We start from the raw sequence: 17,347 nt of genomic DNA on the forward strand, positions 1-17,347 counted from the left end.
TGATCTCAGTGCCTGCCCCGTTACATGCCCATTTTTAAGGAAAAGAAAAGTCATTTAAAGAGCGTCCTTCTTCCATGAGATTTTCTTGTATAATAATCAAACACTTAGTCTTTTGTAAAATAAATAATTATGTGTTATTTGATTATTTTACCCACGGATGATCTGTTTCATCAAAACCTGCTAATCTCTGAAGAAATCAAAAAAGGTCATTAAGAAAATGAACTTTGTTATTGGTTTGAAGGCTTTATTGGTGAAATGTAAAAATCAATATCTTAAAGGTGATAGATGTTCAAAATCTGTGAGTGTGAGTGTGTGTGTGTGTGTGTGTGTGTGTGTGTAAATATTAAATGGAGTTTGAGTGATATTACTTAAACAATACCAGTAAGTGTTTAAGAAGCAACAAAAGAAAAAATTACTTAGGGGGTTTCTGAGAGGATATGCTAAGACATATGGAGGAAAGCAGTTGAATGTACTGAGAAAATATTGTTTTAGAGAGACTTCGATGCTCCGTTTCTCAGCAAATGAAAACATTGAAAGGAAATCCCTACTTCATGTAACCACTGGGACTGCCATTTAGAAGTTCTAACACAGGAATACACATACTACTTCAAATCATGTAAGAAAAGGTAACTGATTGGATTTCCTAGAACATGTCTTCCAGTGCCACATAGGTGTCCCCATAGTCACCAACAGTGGCTGCACTAAATATCCACTGTGCCTGTTCAACACATGCAAGCATTCATTTGCCTTTCATGTCCTACCCTTCCGGTTCAATAGAACTGAGCAGATGCCGAATCATCACTGAATGGCAACCGGAGCCTGGGATTTAAAGCATGCCCTCAATCTGTTAAAGTGATTTACAGAAGCCATTAGTAGATTCATCCCTGTTCCTTTCTTATTGGCTCTCATCTGCCCTTTAGAAGGATGCGCTCAGTTAAAGAAGGGACAAGCAAGATAACAGGGAAAGAGAGTCCGAGAGCCACTGTGTAGGATATCAGGCCTTTAAATCTTCCTTGTGAAAAAGTAATGTTCGTAAGCACCCCAGACCTTCTGGCTGTAATGACAAACAAAATGATGCTTGGTTTGGGTGGGAAGTTCAGGTATTTCTAGAGCGTTTTATGTACATTATGTATGACATATATCACATTTGGTTCCTAGAGATTTTAGTCAAGTATTAGTATTTCTTTTTGCCAACTGTTATGTACAAAAAGATGAGAACAACAGATGTGCCCTAAAGATATGAAAATATAAATATATAAAACAAACAGTTATAAATTACATAGATTTTCTCCATATAAAATTTTGGGTATTCTCCCATTCAGAATAAATACCATCCAAGTTTATAGATTATCTAAGAGAATTAAATATGCATATGTATGTGAATCATTTTCAGAATTTCAAGAAAAAATTGCTAGAGGTATTACCAGGATGACTCAAAACACAGAAACTGTTTGAATTCTTTCAAAAGGATGACTACAGCAGATCCAAAGACTGGGGTCAAATGTTGAGTGCTGGGCCTGAATGGTGCACTTTTAAAACTGCCCAAACCATGAGTCCGTTGCACACATGCATGCATGTGTGCATGTTCAATGGGACTCCGTGAGAATTTTTAAGAATGTGAATGGTTTACTTTGGGGGAAAACTACCAGCTGAGTTCTTATGAGGTCTTTCCACATTCCATATTCTCCTAAGAGGCTGTTCTCATTTTGGAAGGCTCTGTGGAGGGATAGAGAAATTCCATATGGAGCCTCGCTCCCTTTAAGGGAGGAGATTCTTATCTCAACAACATCTGATGCCTTAAAGAGGAAGGTTTGAAAAATCATCCTCTTACGCTCTATTCCACTGTAGGCTAAAGAATCCACATCAGTCTGGAAACATTCTTGGTCATATATCTCTGCTCTTGTTTCATAGAGCCTCCTTTAGCTCAGTATCTGTATGAAATGGGTACCTTGCCCTACAGTTCCCATGAGAAACCCTACACATGAGTTTGTATAGAGTGAGAATTGAATAGAATAGAAGTCACATATCATCACAAAACACTCAGTAGTTAGTCCCTGTCAGTACTCTGGGCATATATATCAAAAGTAAGTATTTGACAATCTTCATGAAAATCATGGACTCTGTATATTCTAAGAACTTGGAATAAAAGTTTTCCTTGATATGACTATAAGATCCTCACCCAGAGAGCCCCCAAATGGGCTTCTCCTGGCTGCAGGCTATAGGTTTCTTTAGGTGATCCATAAAACATTTCAATTAGGAGCTCTCATAAAGGGTAAATCTGACCAGACTCCAAGGCCTGTCAGATTGGTTTCCATATGAATTGTCTGTAACCTTGTCCTGGTCACTTCTTCAAACAACCCCACTACCCTCACTTACAGATACACCCACTCTAGAGTTTGGATCACACAAGCACCTCATATAGCATACCCACTTTTGTTCCCATTGACTTAAAAGGATCATAACAGTTTGAAGACTTTCCAAAAAATTCTAAGGGAGCTTCAAGGGGTCGCCTACTCCACTGGCCATTACCAGCATAGTCTATTTCCGCTCAGATGAAAAGATCAATACTCAGTAAGAAAGCAGTTGTCTATGGTCACTTCCTCAGATGGTGACCATGTGGTCATTAAACATCTGGGTCTGTCTTGATGATCCATAAAGCCTCTAAAGTCACAACCCCATCACACCCACCATACACTATGTAGCCTCTGATACTTGTTTTAAAGTTTCAGTCTTCCATGTTTGTATTTAAAAATAAAATAACGGCACTCATCATTCTTACTGGGATTAAATCTAAATTAGAGAAGGTCTCATGACTTATTTTTGGAGGGGAACGATTCTCGATTCTGTTGAAAATGCTGTGACCCTTCTCATTTGAATAACGTGGCATTAAAACTGACTTGGTAACCCAGAGATGAAAACAAACAAAAAACATCTTTAAAACAATCATGAAAACAAATAAGTTTTAATACTGGGTTCTGTCTCTGATCATTATGCCATTGCAGGTGAGCGATGGGCGGTGCTCAGAGTTCATTCCACTTTGCCCTGTCTTACAGAGAAGAAAACTGAGGCCCAGACTTGCCAAAAGCCTGGCAGCTGGTTGTTGGCACAGCCAAGTGCTAAACCTCTAGATGGCTGGTTTGTCTTTTTCCTCTAATATCAAGCTGACTTGCACATATTACATTTTAGTGGGACAAAGAATTCAATCATTTCGGGGATAAATATCACTGATGTTATTACCCTCGTCCAACCGAGTCAAGTATGCAGTCTAAAGGAACCTGGAGATACTGTTCACAGAGCCTTTAGCTGTTGTCTTAAATCTACTGTGGAGCTGACAATACCCTACGGGTCCTGCAAAGCCTTGTGAGAAGCTGGCATACTGTACCTAAAGGAAATCACCAGACACCTCTGTCTTTAGAAGTAAATCTCCCAGGGAAAGAATCTGTCTTCGTTTGCCTTTACATTTCCATGGAAACCCTTTTCATGAGTGCTAATGGTACATCTATGCCTTTACAATCTGGCTGTTCACCGCAGCCGGACGCTCTCAGAACTGGGCAGGGAAACGTTTTTATTTGACTCTTAAAGTGCAATCTGGGGCAAAGGTTTTCTCAGTTTCACCATAGCAGCTTCGTGAAAAATATATGAAAAATAGATGTGAGGTTATTAATTTTTAAAAGAGAAAATTAGGGGAAAGAAAAAGGAGTGTAGTAACTACTTTGGAGCATTACACATGACTTACAGATATCAGCCGTGTCCACAACTGACACCCAAGACTCTGAGGACAACCTACTAAGGGAAAATAAGGACAAACACAACACAGAAGATTCCAGCAGAAAGAGCAATTAATATTAATATAATAACAACTACTCCATTAGAAAGGAACGGCGAAGATAATTAAAACTAAAAATAAAGTGCAACAGACCCATGTGTGAACATTTGCTACTGTAGCAGACCTGTAATTTTCAAAGGAAAAGCAATGCAGTATGCATTAGACAGGGCTCCTGAACTCAGAACGTCTTACAATAATAGTGTACTCTTGGCCAAAAGGGCATCACCAACTGAGGGATTTGGCAGAGAACGGCCTCTACAATGTAGATCACGTGGACAGACCCTACCCCATCTTATCAGTGCCGTGCCCCAGCTCTTCAGATCCTTTTCTGCTGGGGTGATTCCAGTCACATGAACTCCATGCAGGTGTCTTCCCTCTTGTGTGTGTGGGGGGGGGCATCACTCTTACCTAAGGGATGAGCGTCTCCTGGTAAGGCTTAGCGGCAAAGTGCATACTACATTTGTATTAAGGAGCAGCCCCTGATTTTCTTGATATGCATAGCTTTTCGGAGTGAGGATTAGACATGGCTTTCGTAAATAATGCAGGTGTTTCTGTCACACGTCACTGCTGGCTCTGTTGTTTCTAGGTGTGCTGGTGGCAGTCCCCGTTCTGGTGCTTCTATAGGTGATACCTCTTCAGACGTCAGCTCTGTGGTCGTTATGTCTGTAGAAGGCTCTGCAGTGTCTGGGGAATGTTCCTCCGATGGTTCTGTCTCCTCTTCATCTTTGACCTCAAAGTGTCCTCCCTCCTGGTCATCCACATGATCCTTTTTGGACTGGGGGTGAACTGAAACCTTGATTGCAATCTGCTGAGGCTGTTCATGCAACGAAGAAGCATCCGAGTCAGCGGTGGGGGACTCACTTCGCTTCAGAGAGTTGGGGATTGTGTATACCTCGTCCCTATCTGGGGCTTCCTGACCTTCTGGGGTATGCCTCACAAAATTCTGTCCCTGCTCCTCAAGCCCGACCACTTCCATGATCTCCTCCATGATCGTCCTGCAGTTCATGATGAGGGGAGGCAGGGGCACGCTCCTGGCAAGCTCTTCAATGTACCTAGCAAATTCCATGGTTTTGAACTGAGTCACTTTGGCAAGCTCTAGAGTTTTGGCTGAGGTTATGATGGGGATGCGTTTTGCAATCTCAAAAGCCTTCTGCAGCTTCTCTGCACCTTCTGTCCTAAAGAACTCGTTGATGGCTTTCTCAGTCTTCTTCAGGTGGCTGCTCATCATACACAGGCGGGTGATGTTGAGGACCATGACAATGGTGAAGGCCACGAGGCATACAACCATATAGTATACACCCATGTCTCCAGAGGTAAAGATGACTCTCAGGGTCACGGTGTTGTTTATGGTGCCATAGATATTAGAGGCCACACATGTGTATTTACCTCTGTCTGAGAAAGATACCTTGGTGATGTTCAGGAGGCCGCCATCCAACATGTGCCATTTTCCTGTCAGAAGGGAGGGAAGAGATTTCAACCAAGAGTATATGATTTTCACAGCCACATAATCTTATGCCTATCTAAAAACATCTAAGGTAGTTTATAACACCTCACATGTGACAGATTCCCTGTTATATACTTGTGATACGTTCCCACTCATGTCCTCTGAGACATTTTATGGAAGCACTAATACTGGTCCTATATTATGGGCAAGAAAACTGAGACACAGTTGAGAAAGTTTACCTAGATTACCTATTTTGCAGTAGAATATATAATTAGAATGTGGATTTTTACTCAAAAAGCTGTATTCTTTTCTCTTCCCCTGAGTCTTTTTGTGGTGACAAGATTCAAACCCAGGGACTCAAACATGATAGCACCCATCTGTTGCCTACTGTGTTGACTCTGGTAGGAGGACCCCACCTGGATGCTATCAAATTTCTTTACCTTCTGAAAGGACATATGCAAAGGGTGATTCTTGGGGTCCCCAAGTAACCCTATTTAACCATCCAGCCAGTGTACTTCCCCTAAGAGGAGAAAGGGCTGGCTTAGAAAGTCTAGTGATTTCAGATTCTTGTGAATTCATGAAAACAGACAAACCCAGCATGTGGTCCATGATAATATGATAGTCTCCAATCTGGTGCAGCTAAGGCAAGCCTTCATTCCCCCAGCATGAATTTTAATGTTTCTGCTGAAGCTTTAGCTATGTATACAATGACCATATTCATTTTTTCTATAGACTGCATGTTTCATGTAGATTACAGCAGGGACAGGGAAAATATACCCTAATAGACGGACAGTTTATTCTACATGAATGTGCTGGGTTTCAGAGACTAGCCTTGGAAAGTGTTTTATATCATCTGCCTTCCTTCTATTGGACACAGGATGAGTGAGGAGAGTCAGAATTGAGTAGGTCAACATGGTTGTTTCCACTTCACTGCCTTTCTACATCTATTACCTAGAGAATTATAAACACAAAGTTTGGGCTTGGGATGGGAGAAAGCAGGAGATCATTAAAAAGGGGCAGAGGTGCCTGATGGAAGTTAACAATGCTTTTCTGTCCATACTTGAATAGGTTTAGTGACATTCCCTCTGTTTTCACAGGAACAGAAAATGCAAAACTACACAGTAGCTACAAGGGATGTTTTCCTCTACTTAGTAGTTTAAAATGTTCTGAATTTGACCTTTATACTTTTTCCAGACATACTTAAATTTTTCTATTGACTCCCAATGATCTAATCTTGGGCCAAGCAGTTAAATTTAGACATGCAGACACATTGAAAGTGTCTTCTTGTGTTGTTAAAAGGAGTGTAGTTTGGTATCAAACATAACCTGATTTGTGGCTTTCTACAGTTGATTATGGGGAATGATTGCTTACAAATATATTATGGTTTGCAGTTCAGAACTAAGATTCCTTAAACTACCATCTCTTAAATAATATGTCTAGCACTTAAAGATCTCACTTCCTCTTCTACAAAAGCTATTATTTGTTTGTTTGGTTGTTGTAGGTATATAAACCTACACCAGTTTATATGCACCATGAGAGCCAGAGAAGGGAGTCAGGTCAGGTCCATAGAACTGGAATTACAGAGAGTTATGAGCTATAATGTGTGTGCTGGGAACACATCTGGCCTCTCTATAAGAGCAGTAAGAACTGCTAAGTAATCTCTCCAGACCCTTGTTTGCCTTCAAACTTTGAAGCCCAAGCACATATATATGAAGAGAGGATCATGATTTAACTGTAAGGTACAACAGATAAAACACATGTACTGTGATCCCCAAAGAATATGGTCTTTTACCATTACTTTAGTTAAATAGCAGCTATTTCCTTTCCAACCTAGGACACTGACGCATCATTTTAGCTCTTGAAACCAACCAGCATGCTTTTTTTTATAAAGTCAGGTAATACCAATGCTACTTAGGGTCCTGTCCATATATCATATTGTAAAGGCTCGGTACATATTTGTTTCTCTCTCTTGACTGGTGAGTTCACTGTTTTCTGGACATCAAACTCAACCTTAGCTTCCTCTCAGATTAGTGAAAAATAATCCTATGATCTACTAACATATCAAGACCTGCTAACTAGAGAGATGCCATGAATTATACTTTGTGTTTTCCCTCCATCAGGTTGGAGCAGGCTCAGGAAACATCTCCACAGGGTAGCTTTGCAACTGGAATCCTGGCGGGTCTTGTCTCTCTGCCATCCTGCTCCATCCGCCTCCGTCTGTGAGAACACCCTCCCCGAGACCTATTCTGGAAGGGTCCCAACTTTGGCTGCCAGAACGTGAAAGACATAATAAGAACACCCACAGTGGCTGTCACAGGAGATCTTCGGTGCCATGAATACGAAGCAGACACACACACACACACACACACACACACACACACACACACACACCAGGCTGCTACTGGGTGGTTTAAGCTGTAGCTGGTGGGAATGTCAGAGCTCCTCGCTGAATTTTCATGAAGCTGTGCTACTTCAGTGCAAATAAAAACCTGAAGTGTCAGCAGCTGAAGCCAAGACAGCTCCATAGGCAACGCTTTGGGCGGCAATAAAAGGGCGGGATGTTAAGGATTACTTACCTTCTGAAAAGAAGGCAGAAGACCAAATGTCAAACATTTGCTCTTACCCCCTTTCTGTGTCTTGCTCAGGTTGTAGCCCCCACCCTCAAATTCCAAAATCTTTCCCTCCATCATCTTTCTTCCCAGTGCTGCCTTGCAGAGTGACAGCACCTCTGAGGCTTCAGGCTAAAATACAGACACATTCATTACTGTAGATTTGTGGTCACCTAGCAATCTGTCACCATCTTCCTCCTGGAACTCCCAGTCACACGGACATCTCTCACACATGAATGAATGTGTTGTGACAACCTCTCCTTTGCAAAGAGAGGAGCTAACGGATGTGGGTTCTGAGCTGGGCTGCAGGGTGCGTGCTGGCCTTCCCAGGGAGGCTGACATTTTCATAAGGGCAGTGATGATGTGCATCTTGCTCACTCACTCAGGATAACTTGTGTGTGTGCCAGGCTCGACACTAGGTGATGAGAATACAGAGATGAGCAAGGCACGGATCCCGACTACCAAAATCATCCAGTCCCCGTGGGGAAAGGACCCCGACAGACAGCTCTAGCACTGAGTGCAATGCCAGGCTGAGGAGGGAGGGCAGAGTCGGGGGCGGGTGGGACAAGGATGGGGAGAACAGAGAAGAGACTCTTGGGACCAGTGGCGGGGATAGAGAAAGCAAGAGAGAACATTGTGTGGGGTGCTGAGCTCACAAACCATGTGGGAAACCAGAGCAGGGCTTGGATAAAGACAGGCCCGAGAAGAATGCAGTGTAGAGTTCAGGTGCCTGTAACACACAGTGCAGAGGACTTTGGCCCACTGGTTTTTGTGTTTCATTTTAACCGACTTGTTCAGACACAACACACACACATGTCTTATATTAGAGAGGACCACATGACATTTCTACTAATTCCTGTCTGCCTATACCACTTTCCTCTTTACTCTTGTGTCCACTGGCTGACTCAACCTTACATCCAGAATCTCATTCTTTGAGTGGCCATTTCTGACACCTATTAAGTCAGAGAAGAAAGCCTAAAGTTCCACATTAGGAGGAACCAGCAGGAGTTTTAAGAATGAGTAAGAAGGCATTTCAAATCAGTGGAGAGACCTTTGGGCTAACTGACCAGACATTACATGAAAAGGGACATGCAAATCTGTTTTGTGTAATAAATAAAAACCCAATCACACACTCTTAGTATCTGAAATTAAAACCATTAAATTAATAGAGGACATAAAACTTTGATTAATGTGCAGGATGAAGGTCTTTTCTAGGCATTTTCAAGAATTTCAGAGGCTATAAAGGGAAACGTAGATGGATCACATTTTCCACCAAATAAACATGTTTTGAGTCATAAAAACTTATCACAGAAAAGTTGAAGGAAGATATAGGCTGGGAGAAAATTCTAGAATATGTGACAGACAAATGCTTAACAACTATGAAACATAAAACAACAATGATACAACAAAACCCCAAACAACAACAACAACCAGCCACTACCACCACCCTTTATGAGTTAAGACAAAATCCAAAAGAAGAATACGGAAAATATATGAACAAGCAATTTGTAAGAAACAAGGACCAGATAGAAATAGTATCAGCGTTTTCTGGCCACAATTCTTAAATAAACCATAATTAAACGTAAAGGGATCAGTCCTATTTTAAGACATTAACTTTCACTTTTCATGTTGCCAAAATAAGGAGGAGGGTAAAACCTGCGAATTGTATCACTCAGAATGTATGGACAGACACTATCGATACTCAGGTAGGTTAACCTGGTGGAGTAAACTTTTAGAAGCATGATCTTCCTTAGACTTACTGAAAAATTTCAAACCAGACAAGTCCTTTCAACCAACAGGCAAACATCAATGAATACAACAAAAATTACGAAAGTGAAAATATTACTTATTTTCAAAACAGTGTGTCTTGCTTAGATGACAGCTCCTCCTGGAATGCCCCCCCCCCCATGGAATTGGGGCATAGTTCCAGAACTTTTCTCTCCCACCAGCTCTTTCTAGAGGAGGCTGCAACTTAGTTCCAAGGCAGGTAGGTGATGAGTCTGGGAGCACGGTCCTGGCATGTTGGCTTGTGCATGACTTACATGTAATGCCACACCGATAGGGCAGCAGAACTTCTTTCTGGCAACGAGATCAACAGAACTCTGTGGCTGGAGTTAAATTTGAAAGCCACAAAGGACTCCTCCAATACGGCACTATCGTGACTCAATGTGAACCTGACACATGGTGCCATCACAACCATCCGACAGGTTTGCAAACAACTTCTGATCCCATTACTACTGCATGGCAATGAACTCCATCAGCCATCAACGAGATGAAGAGCTTAAGAGTCAGGAGGAAAGTGAGAACACACCCTATAAAAATCCCCTGGGTCAGCGCTTGTCTCTGCAAAATTCCTGTGTCTTCCTGCCTTTCCTGAGGCTGAGCATTGAAGAGGAACATGGTTGCTCTCAGAATGTTCACAGATGGCTTATTTAAAGGGAAGGGTTTTCCCTTGGCACGATCACTCTGAATACACACGTAAACCAGCTGATGCTTTACTCCCCTCTACCTCTGAGAGGAGGGCAAACAGATTCAAACTGCTCCCAGTCTCCTTTGGGTACTTAAACTCTTAAGCTTCAAAGCCTTGCAGGAGGAGAGCTGACAAAACTAGTACGTTATTTTAAGGACAATATACATACAAATGATCAGATGGTGAGCATTCCAGTGCACAATTGTGCAAATATAGATAGATAGATGGTCTCTTGAATGGATGTCACGTCGGCACTCTTCAAATCAGCATAGGATGTGTGTGTGTTTGTGTCCATAAAAGTGATGCGTATTTTCAACTGTGGAATACAGGCTGGTGAGGAGAAACGATCCCATGCCCCCTTCAAAATGTAAATGAAAATAAATTTAGTACAGCATGGCTGCACCTGTTCCAAGGGCTTCAGCAGCAGATGAGAGCTCCTCCTCCTCGGAGCCACTGAGGACTCAGGTTACCAACGCTACAGCAGTAAGTGCTGGGGCTCTTATCCCCACCCTCAACCCTCCTAAGAGTCCTCTTCAGAGAGAGTACTGGGGAAGTTCTAACAAGCCATTTCCCATGTCACCTAGAGCAAAGGGACCTTAGGATACTAGCTCAGCCTGTAGGGCAGGAAGGTCAGGGTGGAAGGATTTGCTCTTCAAATCTGCAAGTCCATTCTGCTTAGAGGGATTCTATCTGAAAGGAATCTGCTGTCTTTATATCCTGGCACAGGAAAACAAAACAAAACAAAACAAAAAACAAAAAAAACAAAACAAAAAGAAACAAAACAAAAAAAAACTGATCCTCTTGCTAATTTGATATGATGATTTCAATTATAATAATAAAAAAAATCAAGCATGTCATTCTATGAATGCTTAACAACAGGCCCTTCTGAGAGTAGCTCTTCCAAACCAGGAACACAATACATTTGCTTCACAAAAGTGACTTCCATTTCCGGAATCTCAGTTGTCATTCTTCTGTGACAAGGATCTGAAAAGGTCCTAAGACTATAGCTGTCTGGGCTTACATCCGAAATTAAGCACAACTCACTAAAGAAACACTCAAATGGTGGTTATCTGGTTAACTTTTAATATGGACCAATCTTGAAGGTGAATCCAAATATCATGAACTGACCCCTGTTATGAGAAAATACATGAAAGGTTTAGAGACCTTACTCAAAGATCTGCTTTAGAAGGTTTCTTTAGTGTGTGTGTGTGTGTGTGTGTGTGTGTGTGTGTGTGTCTTTGTGGAAGACCAGGGCTTCTCAATCCTGTCACTTCTGCCTATGGTCCTGTGGTTGTAGGACCTATTCTGTCCATCACAGACTTTCTAGCAGCATCCCTGACCCTTGTTGGTTAGATGTGGACAGTGGAGATCACTGTAGATCCTTGGTTATGAGGAGCATTTGTCTCAGGTTGGACCACATGGACTCTTGGTGGTGGGATGAACAGGTTCCAGCTGGATATCCATACACAAAAATAAAAATAGAATTTTTATCCTTCACACAATATATTCTGTAATATTCATATACTTTACCTTCAGGAGAAGAAGTTTAACAGCCATCAAAAACCAGTTTGTACACAAAAATGATTGGCCACTAACCTGACAGGATGATTATTTTGAAATTTCAAATAACATTTAAGGGGAAATGCACTTACAGATGGTGATCAGCCATTATGTGGGGGCTGGGAACTGACTATTGTCTCTTGTAAGAGCAGCCAACACTTTTAACTACTAAACCATCTCCCCAGAGAGTAATTTTTTGAGGTTGAAAAACTGAGACAAAAATGAGGAATTACACAAAAAATTCTTTGTATTACAAAGGACTGTATACTAGGTAATGGAAATTTTAGCACTTGAAGTATATTATTGTGAGGACAGTAATACCAACAATAATAGCAGCTGGGGTGATTTACTGTAAGCCATGTCTTATTACACTGTGCAATATAGATATCACAGGTGTGTGTGTGCATGAGTGTTTACACATAAGTTCTAGGTACTGTGCCAACCATTTGACAGCTCACCATTGCAAAAACTTGCTTTAATGCCTTTGGGTGAGTATTTTTAAATTCCCAAGTATTTAACATACTAAATGAAGAATTTGTGGCATTTTTATAGATTGATTTCCTACTTTACACTGAAGGTAAAGGACAATTTATATTTAACTCTGTGGGAACTGATTCCTTATATGTACACTGTACATTACATATATTATAGGTGTGTGTGTGCATGAGTGTGTTTATGTGTGTGTATATGATTAAGTGCATGTATATGAGTGTGAGTATGTATGTGCATGTGCATGTATATGAGTGTGCATGTCTGAGTGTGAGTGTGTGTGCATGAGTGTGTATGTTCCCATGTGTGCATCTGTATTCGAGCATGTACATGAATGTGTTTGTGTCTGAGTGCGTGTGTGTGTGTGCATGAGTGTGTGTATGTGTGTGTTTGTGTGTGTGCATAGGCCTGAGTGCATGTATATGAGTATGTTAGAATATTTTGCTGGAGAGAGAAAGAGGGGGGGAGGGAGGGAGGGAGAGAGGGGGAGAGGGAGAGGGAGAGGGAGAGGGAGAGAGAGAGAGAGAGAGAGAGAGAGAGAGAGAGATAGCTTGATAAAGCAGAGAAGAGAGAAATGACCCTCTTGAAACCTGAGTGATGTGTGCCTTAAAAGGCATTTCTAGTCTATTAAAAGATATGTGATACGGTGAAGAAATGCAAAGGCAGTTCTGGTCAGCTTTCTCCTCTGCTTAGTCAAGAAAATTCTTAAATAATTTGGACATTGTATTAGGTCAAATAAATCCATGCAAAAAGTAGATTTTTAAGGAAGGGGGTTTAAAGGAGGAATTTCCCATCTCTAACAGCCAGACATATTCCCAGGGTCTTGCATGAGTTGACTTTCTTAAAATACTTATTACTTTTATTATATATACCTCTGATGGAGGTGTTAATGTGAATTTAAATGGTTTAACACTGCAGTAAGAAAGGAGTGAAACACATTAGAGGATTAACATGTCTGAAATAATAGTAGCCTTTTCTTAACCCTTCCCAGTCAAGCAGACATTTCTACTCATCAAAAGAAAAATGGAAAACTGGCCTTCTGTGTCCATGAATCTTTGAGTTCTGGAGCCCAGTTGGTGGACCACACCACACACTCTCCTAGTGAACTTCTGAACTCTAACTCTCTCAGACGCAGGTTGCACGTTACGCTTTCCTGGTCTCGTGGAAACAAACTGAGGGAAGTCAGGAAAAGCCAAATGAACCAGCTGCTGCTGTTCAAGTCAGGACAGGAAATGGCCCCATTCTTTCCAGCACAGATGGGACTGCCACGCAGAGTACCTATATCACTCCTTCTGCATAAACAAGATATGAAATTGTTTCTTTCCAGGCGAATCACAAAGTTAGTGGCAATCAGCGCCTGCGAGCTACCTGACCAATGATTCCGAACACCTTTGTGTGTGTGTGTGTGTGTGTGTGACACACACACTCTGCATCAAAAAAAAAAAAAAAAAAAAAAAATCCTAACTCTAACTAGGATGATAGCGGCTAAACATTCTCTTCCCTGTGGGAGTTCTACCCACATTCATTCTAGCTGCGTTAGATGCACCACAATATTTCTCATCGGGTGAGACCTTAAGGTTAAACAGACTCAGGTCCGACACAAAACTGGCTTTTCTCTGGTAGTGTCTTCTCCAGCCTTCTGACTTCCCTTTTGCATCCCTAAGGACTGGCAGCATCTCCCTAACATGCTTACCATAAGGACTAAAAGTTTTACATATGACGTGGTACACTGGCTTATGTGTAGTAGTTGTTAAAGAAGATGATCCAAATTTGATTTATCTAACTTCAACAGGTACATGAGCGCCTACTAATGGGATACCAGCACAAATTTCATCCTGTAGTCAAATGCCGTTTGTTCTGTTACAAATGAAATACTGCTCAATTTAAGCCCCTGTATGCCGGCTGGAAAACAAAAGTCTATGTCTATATTGTAAAATGGACATTTATATAATGAGAGATTAAAGGCTGTGGGCTCTCACAGGCTGCCCCAGTTCCATGGTAGTGCTAAGGCTTCCTAAGGACTCCCCTTTCTTTTCATTTCCCACGTGCTGCCTGCTTGCTAGGTGTGATGTTTGCTGCATTTCCCTGTGTGCCTTGTGCTCTGAAATTACTATTATTATGCACTGTAATTACAAGAGCTGTGCTGGGACATCAAGTTCTGGTATCGTGAGTTCTTTTTGAGAAATTGAAAATACATCTTCTTCTATGAGATTTAAAACAGCTAGCTGATTTATCAGCAAGTCGACAGAGAAGATGTGAACACTGAATGATACTGCGAATTCTCAAGCTGCTGTGGAGCTCAGAATCTACAGACAGGATATTCTAATAGGCCACTTGAGCGTCCAGAAGCAAATTAATTTAAAACAAATATAAATAGTCGAGTATAGCTCAATCACCTTTACAGGCTGATAAAGAAGGCAAGCCAGAGTGTCTGCTTGCTGAGACTGAGTCTGTGGTTCATGTGTAATGAAGACACAGTGCATTTCTCTGAAGCAGTAGGTACTAGTGTGGGACAACATTCGAAATGTTGCACCTGAATTTTAGGCTCCAGTATTAAGTTGTTATTATGGGTTTCTTCCTTTCTAGGACTTGGTAGTTCCAAGCACAAACTCCTCTTTAAATACCAAGGGGGAACATTTCATGGCTCTTGTGAAAGGTGAATTCTGGTCTAGCTTTCTTGTTCCTCTCAGTTCACTCATCCTGCTGTCCCTGCTAAGGTTACCAAGGTCTGCATATGTGTCACCATGGCTACCGTCCTCCCTTTTCTAATGTGATGTCATCCTTTTGACTTATGGTTGTGGAAGGGTGGTGTTTCTTATCTCTCCACGGTCAGTGGTGAAGGCTCTAGCAACAATTTGATTAACAGCAGTACCTCAGGCAGATTTCAGTAAAGGAGATGACTATGATATCTGGAAAGTCCCCTCTCCCTTAGAATTCCTATGATAGCACAATTTGAGTTGGTGGAGAATGGCTGTCCCTTGTCTAGGTGAAGTGTACATATAATATATAATATCTTGATTGAAGGGAAGTGGCTATATGGCATAGTTGGGAGTGGCCAAACAAAACAACATCAGTGGTAGCAGGACAGCCAGGGGCACATCCCAGGCAGTTAGACTTCTAGCAGCCTTCTCCACTGGGAACATAATTGTGACACAGAAGCGATTACAAGACCCTTCTAAGGAGATGCAAAGCGTTTAGCTTTCTCCGTTTGCAGAGCAATTAAGATAATATGAGAGGAAGAGATTAAATGTGGAGCTTTTTTTTTTTTTTTTTTTTTCTGGAGCAGAAATTCTTTTGGGGATTGTTCATTGGTTAGAGGGTTAAGGAGTGGGGAGGCAAATCAGAAGAAGCAGGGCGGGGGGAAGGGACTGCTCCTGAACACAGATCTTTGTCTTCTCCCACCCCCAGTGACCTACTTCATTAGTCAGAACTCTAATCAAGCAGGTTAACTCTTTCACATCAATCATAGCACGCTTGGATTTTCACACAATTACTTCTCTCAAGAAGAGTAGACTTTTGGATGCCGAGAAAGCCTGTCTCTGGATGCGACCTCTGGTGAGGGAAGCTCAGGGCTCAGGGAGAGAGGATTCATATTTTCTGGTTCATTAAAAGCCAGGTGTCTTATGTGTAGCCCCGGACAGGGTCCTCCTCACCCCTGACCTCAGCCAGGTCCCCAGGAGCATGGAACAGACTCTGCAGGTGGCTGAGGGCGTCTATAGGCAATTCTTTAAGAAGTTGGTCATTAAATCCACAGTGGACAAGCGGAACTGACACTGAATGATAAACCACTGCTATACTGCTGATGTGAACCATTTAACCATTTCTACATCAGGAACTAGATATCTTCTAAATGGAATCTATACTTGCGGAAAATCCTCCTTTAACCTGTACAAGGTCTTGAGTATGTCATAGCCCAACATTCTAAGAGTTCCTTCGAAAGACATCAGTGTTTGCACTTTGTCCTCCAAGTCAACAAATGGTAAAAATGACTTAGTTACCCCTTTGAGTCCTTAAGAGCATACAGTCTCCCTTATGCTTTTGCATAAGAAGAAAAAGAAGACTCTTTAAGTGACTTGTATAGGAACTACTCAGATAAAGGGTATGGGCTCTTACGTCCCCATTTCTAATTTATGACAACAGAACTTGAAGCCTACCTCCTCCTTTCTCCTTCTCGTCGTCGATTTCTTTCAGCAGCTTGCCAACAGAATTATACCACTTAAACTCTAGGTCAGGAATGCCATAAGCACTGCAATTAATCAAGGCACTGTTCCCCTCTTTGACTATGATATGGTCAGTTCTGGCAATGATTACGGGCACAGAGCCCACGACCACATCAGTGCCATTTAAAGTGCTGTTGGTCACACTCTTAGCAGCGGCTAGAGTGGATACGAGGATTAAAAAGGGCACAGAAGGTGGTAAACACACAGGCAGATGGCTCTTCAGAAGACCCATCTTCTTTGCTTGTTCCGTAAGGCCAGAGATGGTTTGCCGATGGAATCTTCTACCAGACTGCACACTGTTCAGAGCAGGCCATGGGACATATCTGTCCTGGATCCATGGAGTTGGTACTTGATCAAGAATCTGTTTTAAGAAACATACACACACAAATATTAACACTGATACTATAATTCAAACTTGTAAAATAATAGCAACCCACTGAGGGTATAAACCTCTGTCTTTCTTAACTAAAACACATTTTCTGGTACTCCAATATTAGTTTATATGACTGTAATCTTAATAGTACACATTTACATTTCTGTATTAAAACCATAGGAACAATTATATTTCTTATGCTAAATTGATATTATCTTACTTTTTTCTTTTTGTCTTTTTGGTGGGTGTTCTTCAGACATATCATACATATAGTCCAGTCTGGCTCCAAATTTGCTATGTAGCTGAAGATAGTTATGAACTAGAGATTTACTGCCTCTACCTCCTAAGTGCTGAGA

At 41.6% G+C, this 17,347-nt stretch overlaps 1 protein-coding gene across 1 annotated transcript in view; it reads right to left on the bottom strand.

Moving 5' to 3' along the window:
* Positions 1–4,225: 4,225 nt before the first annotated feature.
* MFAP3L (microfibril associated protein 3 like) overlaps positions 4,226–17,347 on the bottom strand; it is a 33,546-nt gene continuing 20,424 nt past the window's right edge. Inside the window, exons 2-3 of the mRNA XM_080928296.1 lie at positions 16,553–16,979; positions 4,226–5,275 (exon numbers count right to left, since the gene is read on the bottom strand). Coding sequence (XP_080784422.1) covers positions 4,344–5,275; positions 16,553–16,850 — 1,230 coding nt within the window. The 5' untranslated portion in view covers positions 16,851–16,979 and the 3' untranslated portion in view covers positions 4,226–4,343. The remainder of the gene's footprint in view (positions 5,276–16,552; positions 16,980–17,347) is intronic.

The sequence above is a fragment of the Micromys minutus genome, assembly GCF_963924665.1.
Source record: "Micromys minutus genome assembly, chromosome: 14".
Taxonomy (NCBI): Eukaryota; Metazoa; Chordata; class Mammalia; order Rodentia; family Muridae; genus Micromys; species Micromys minutus.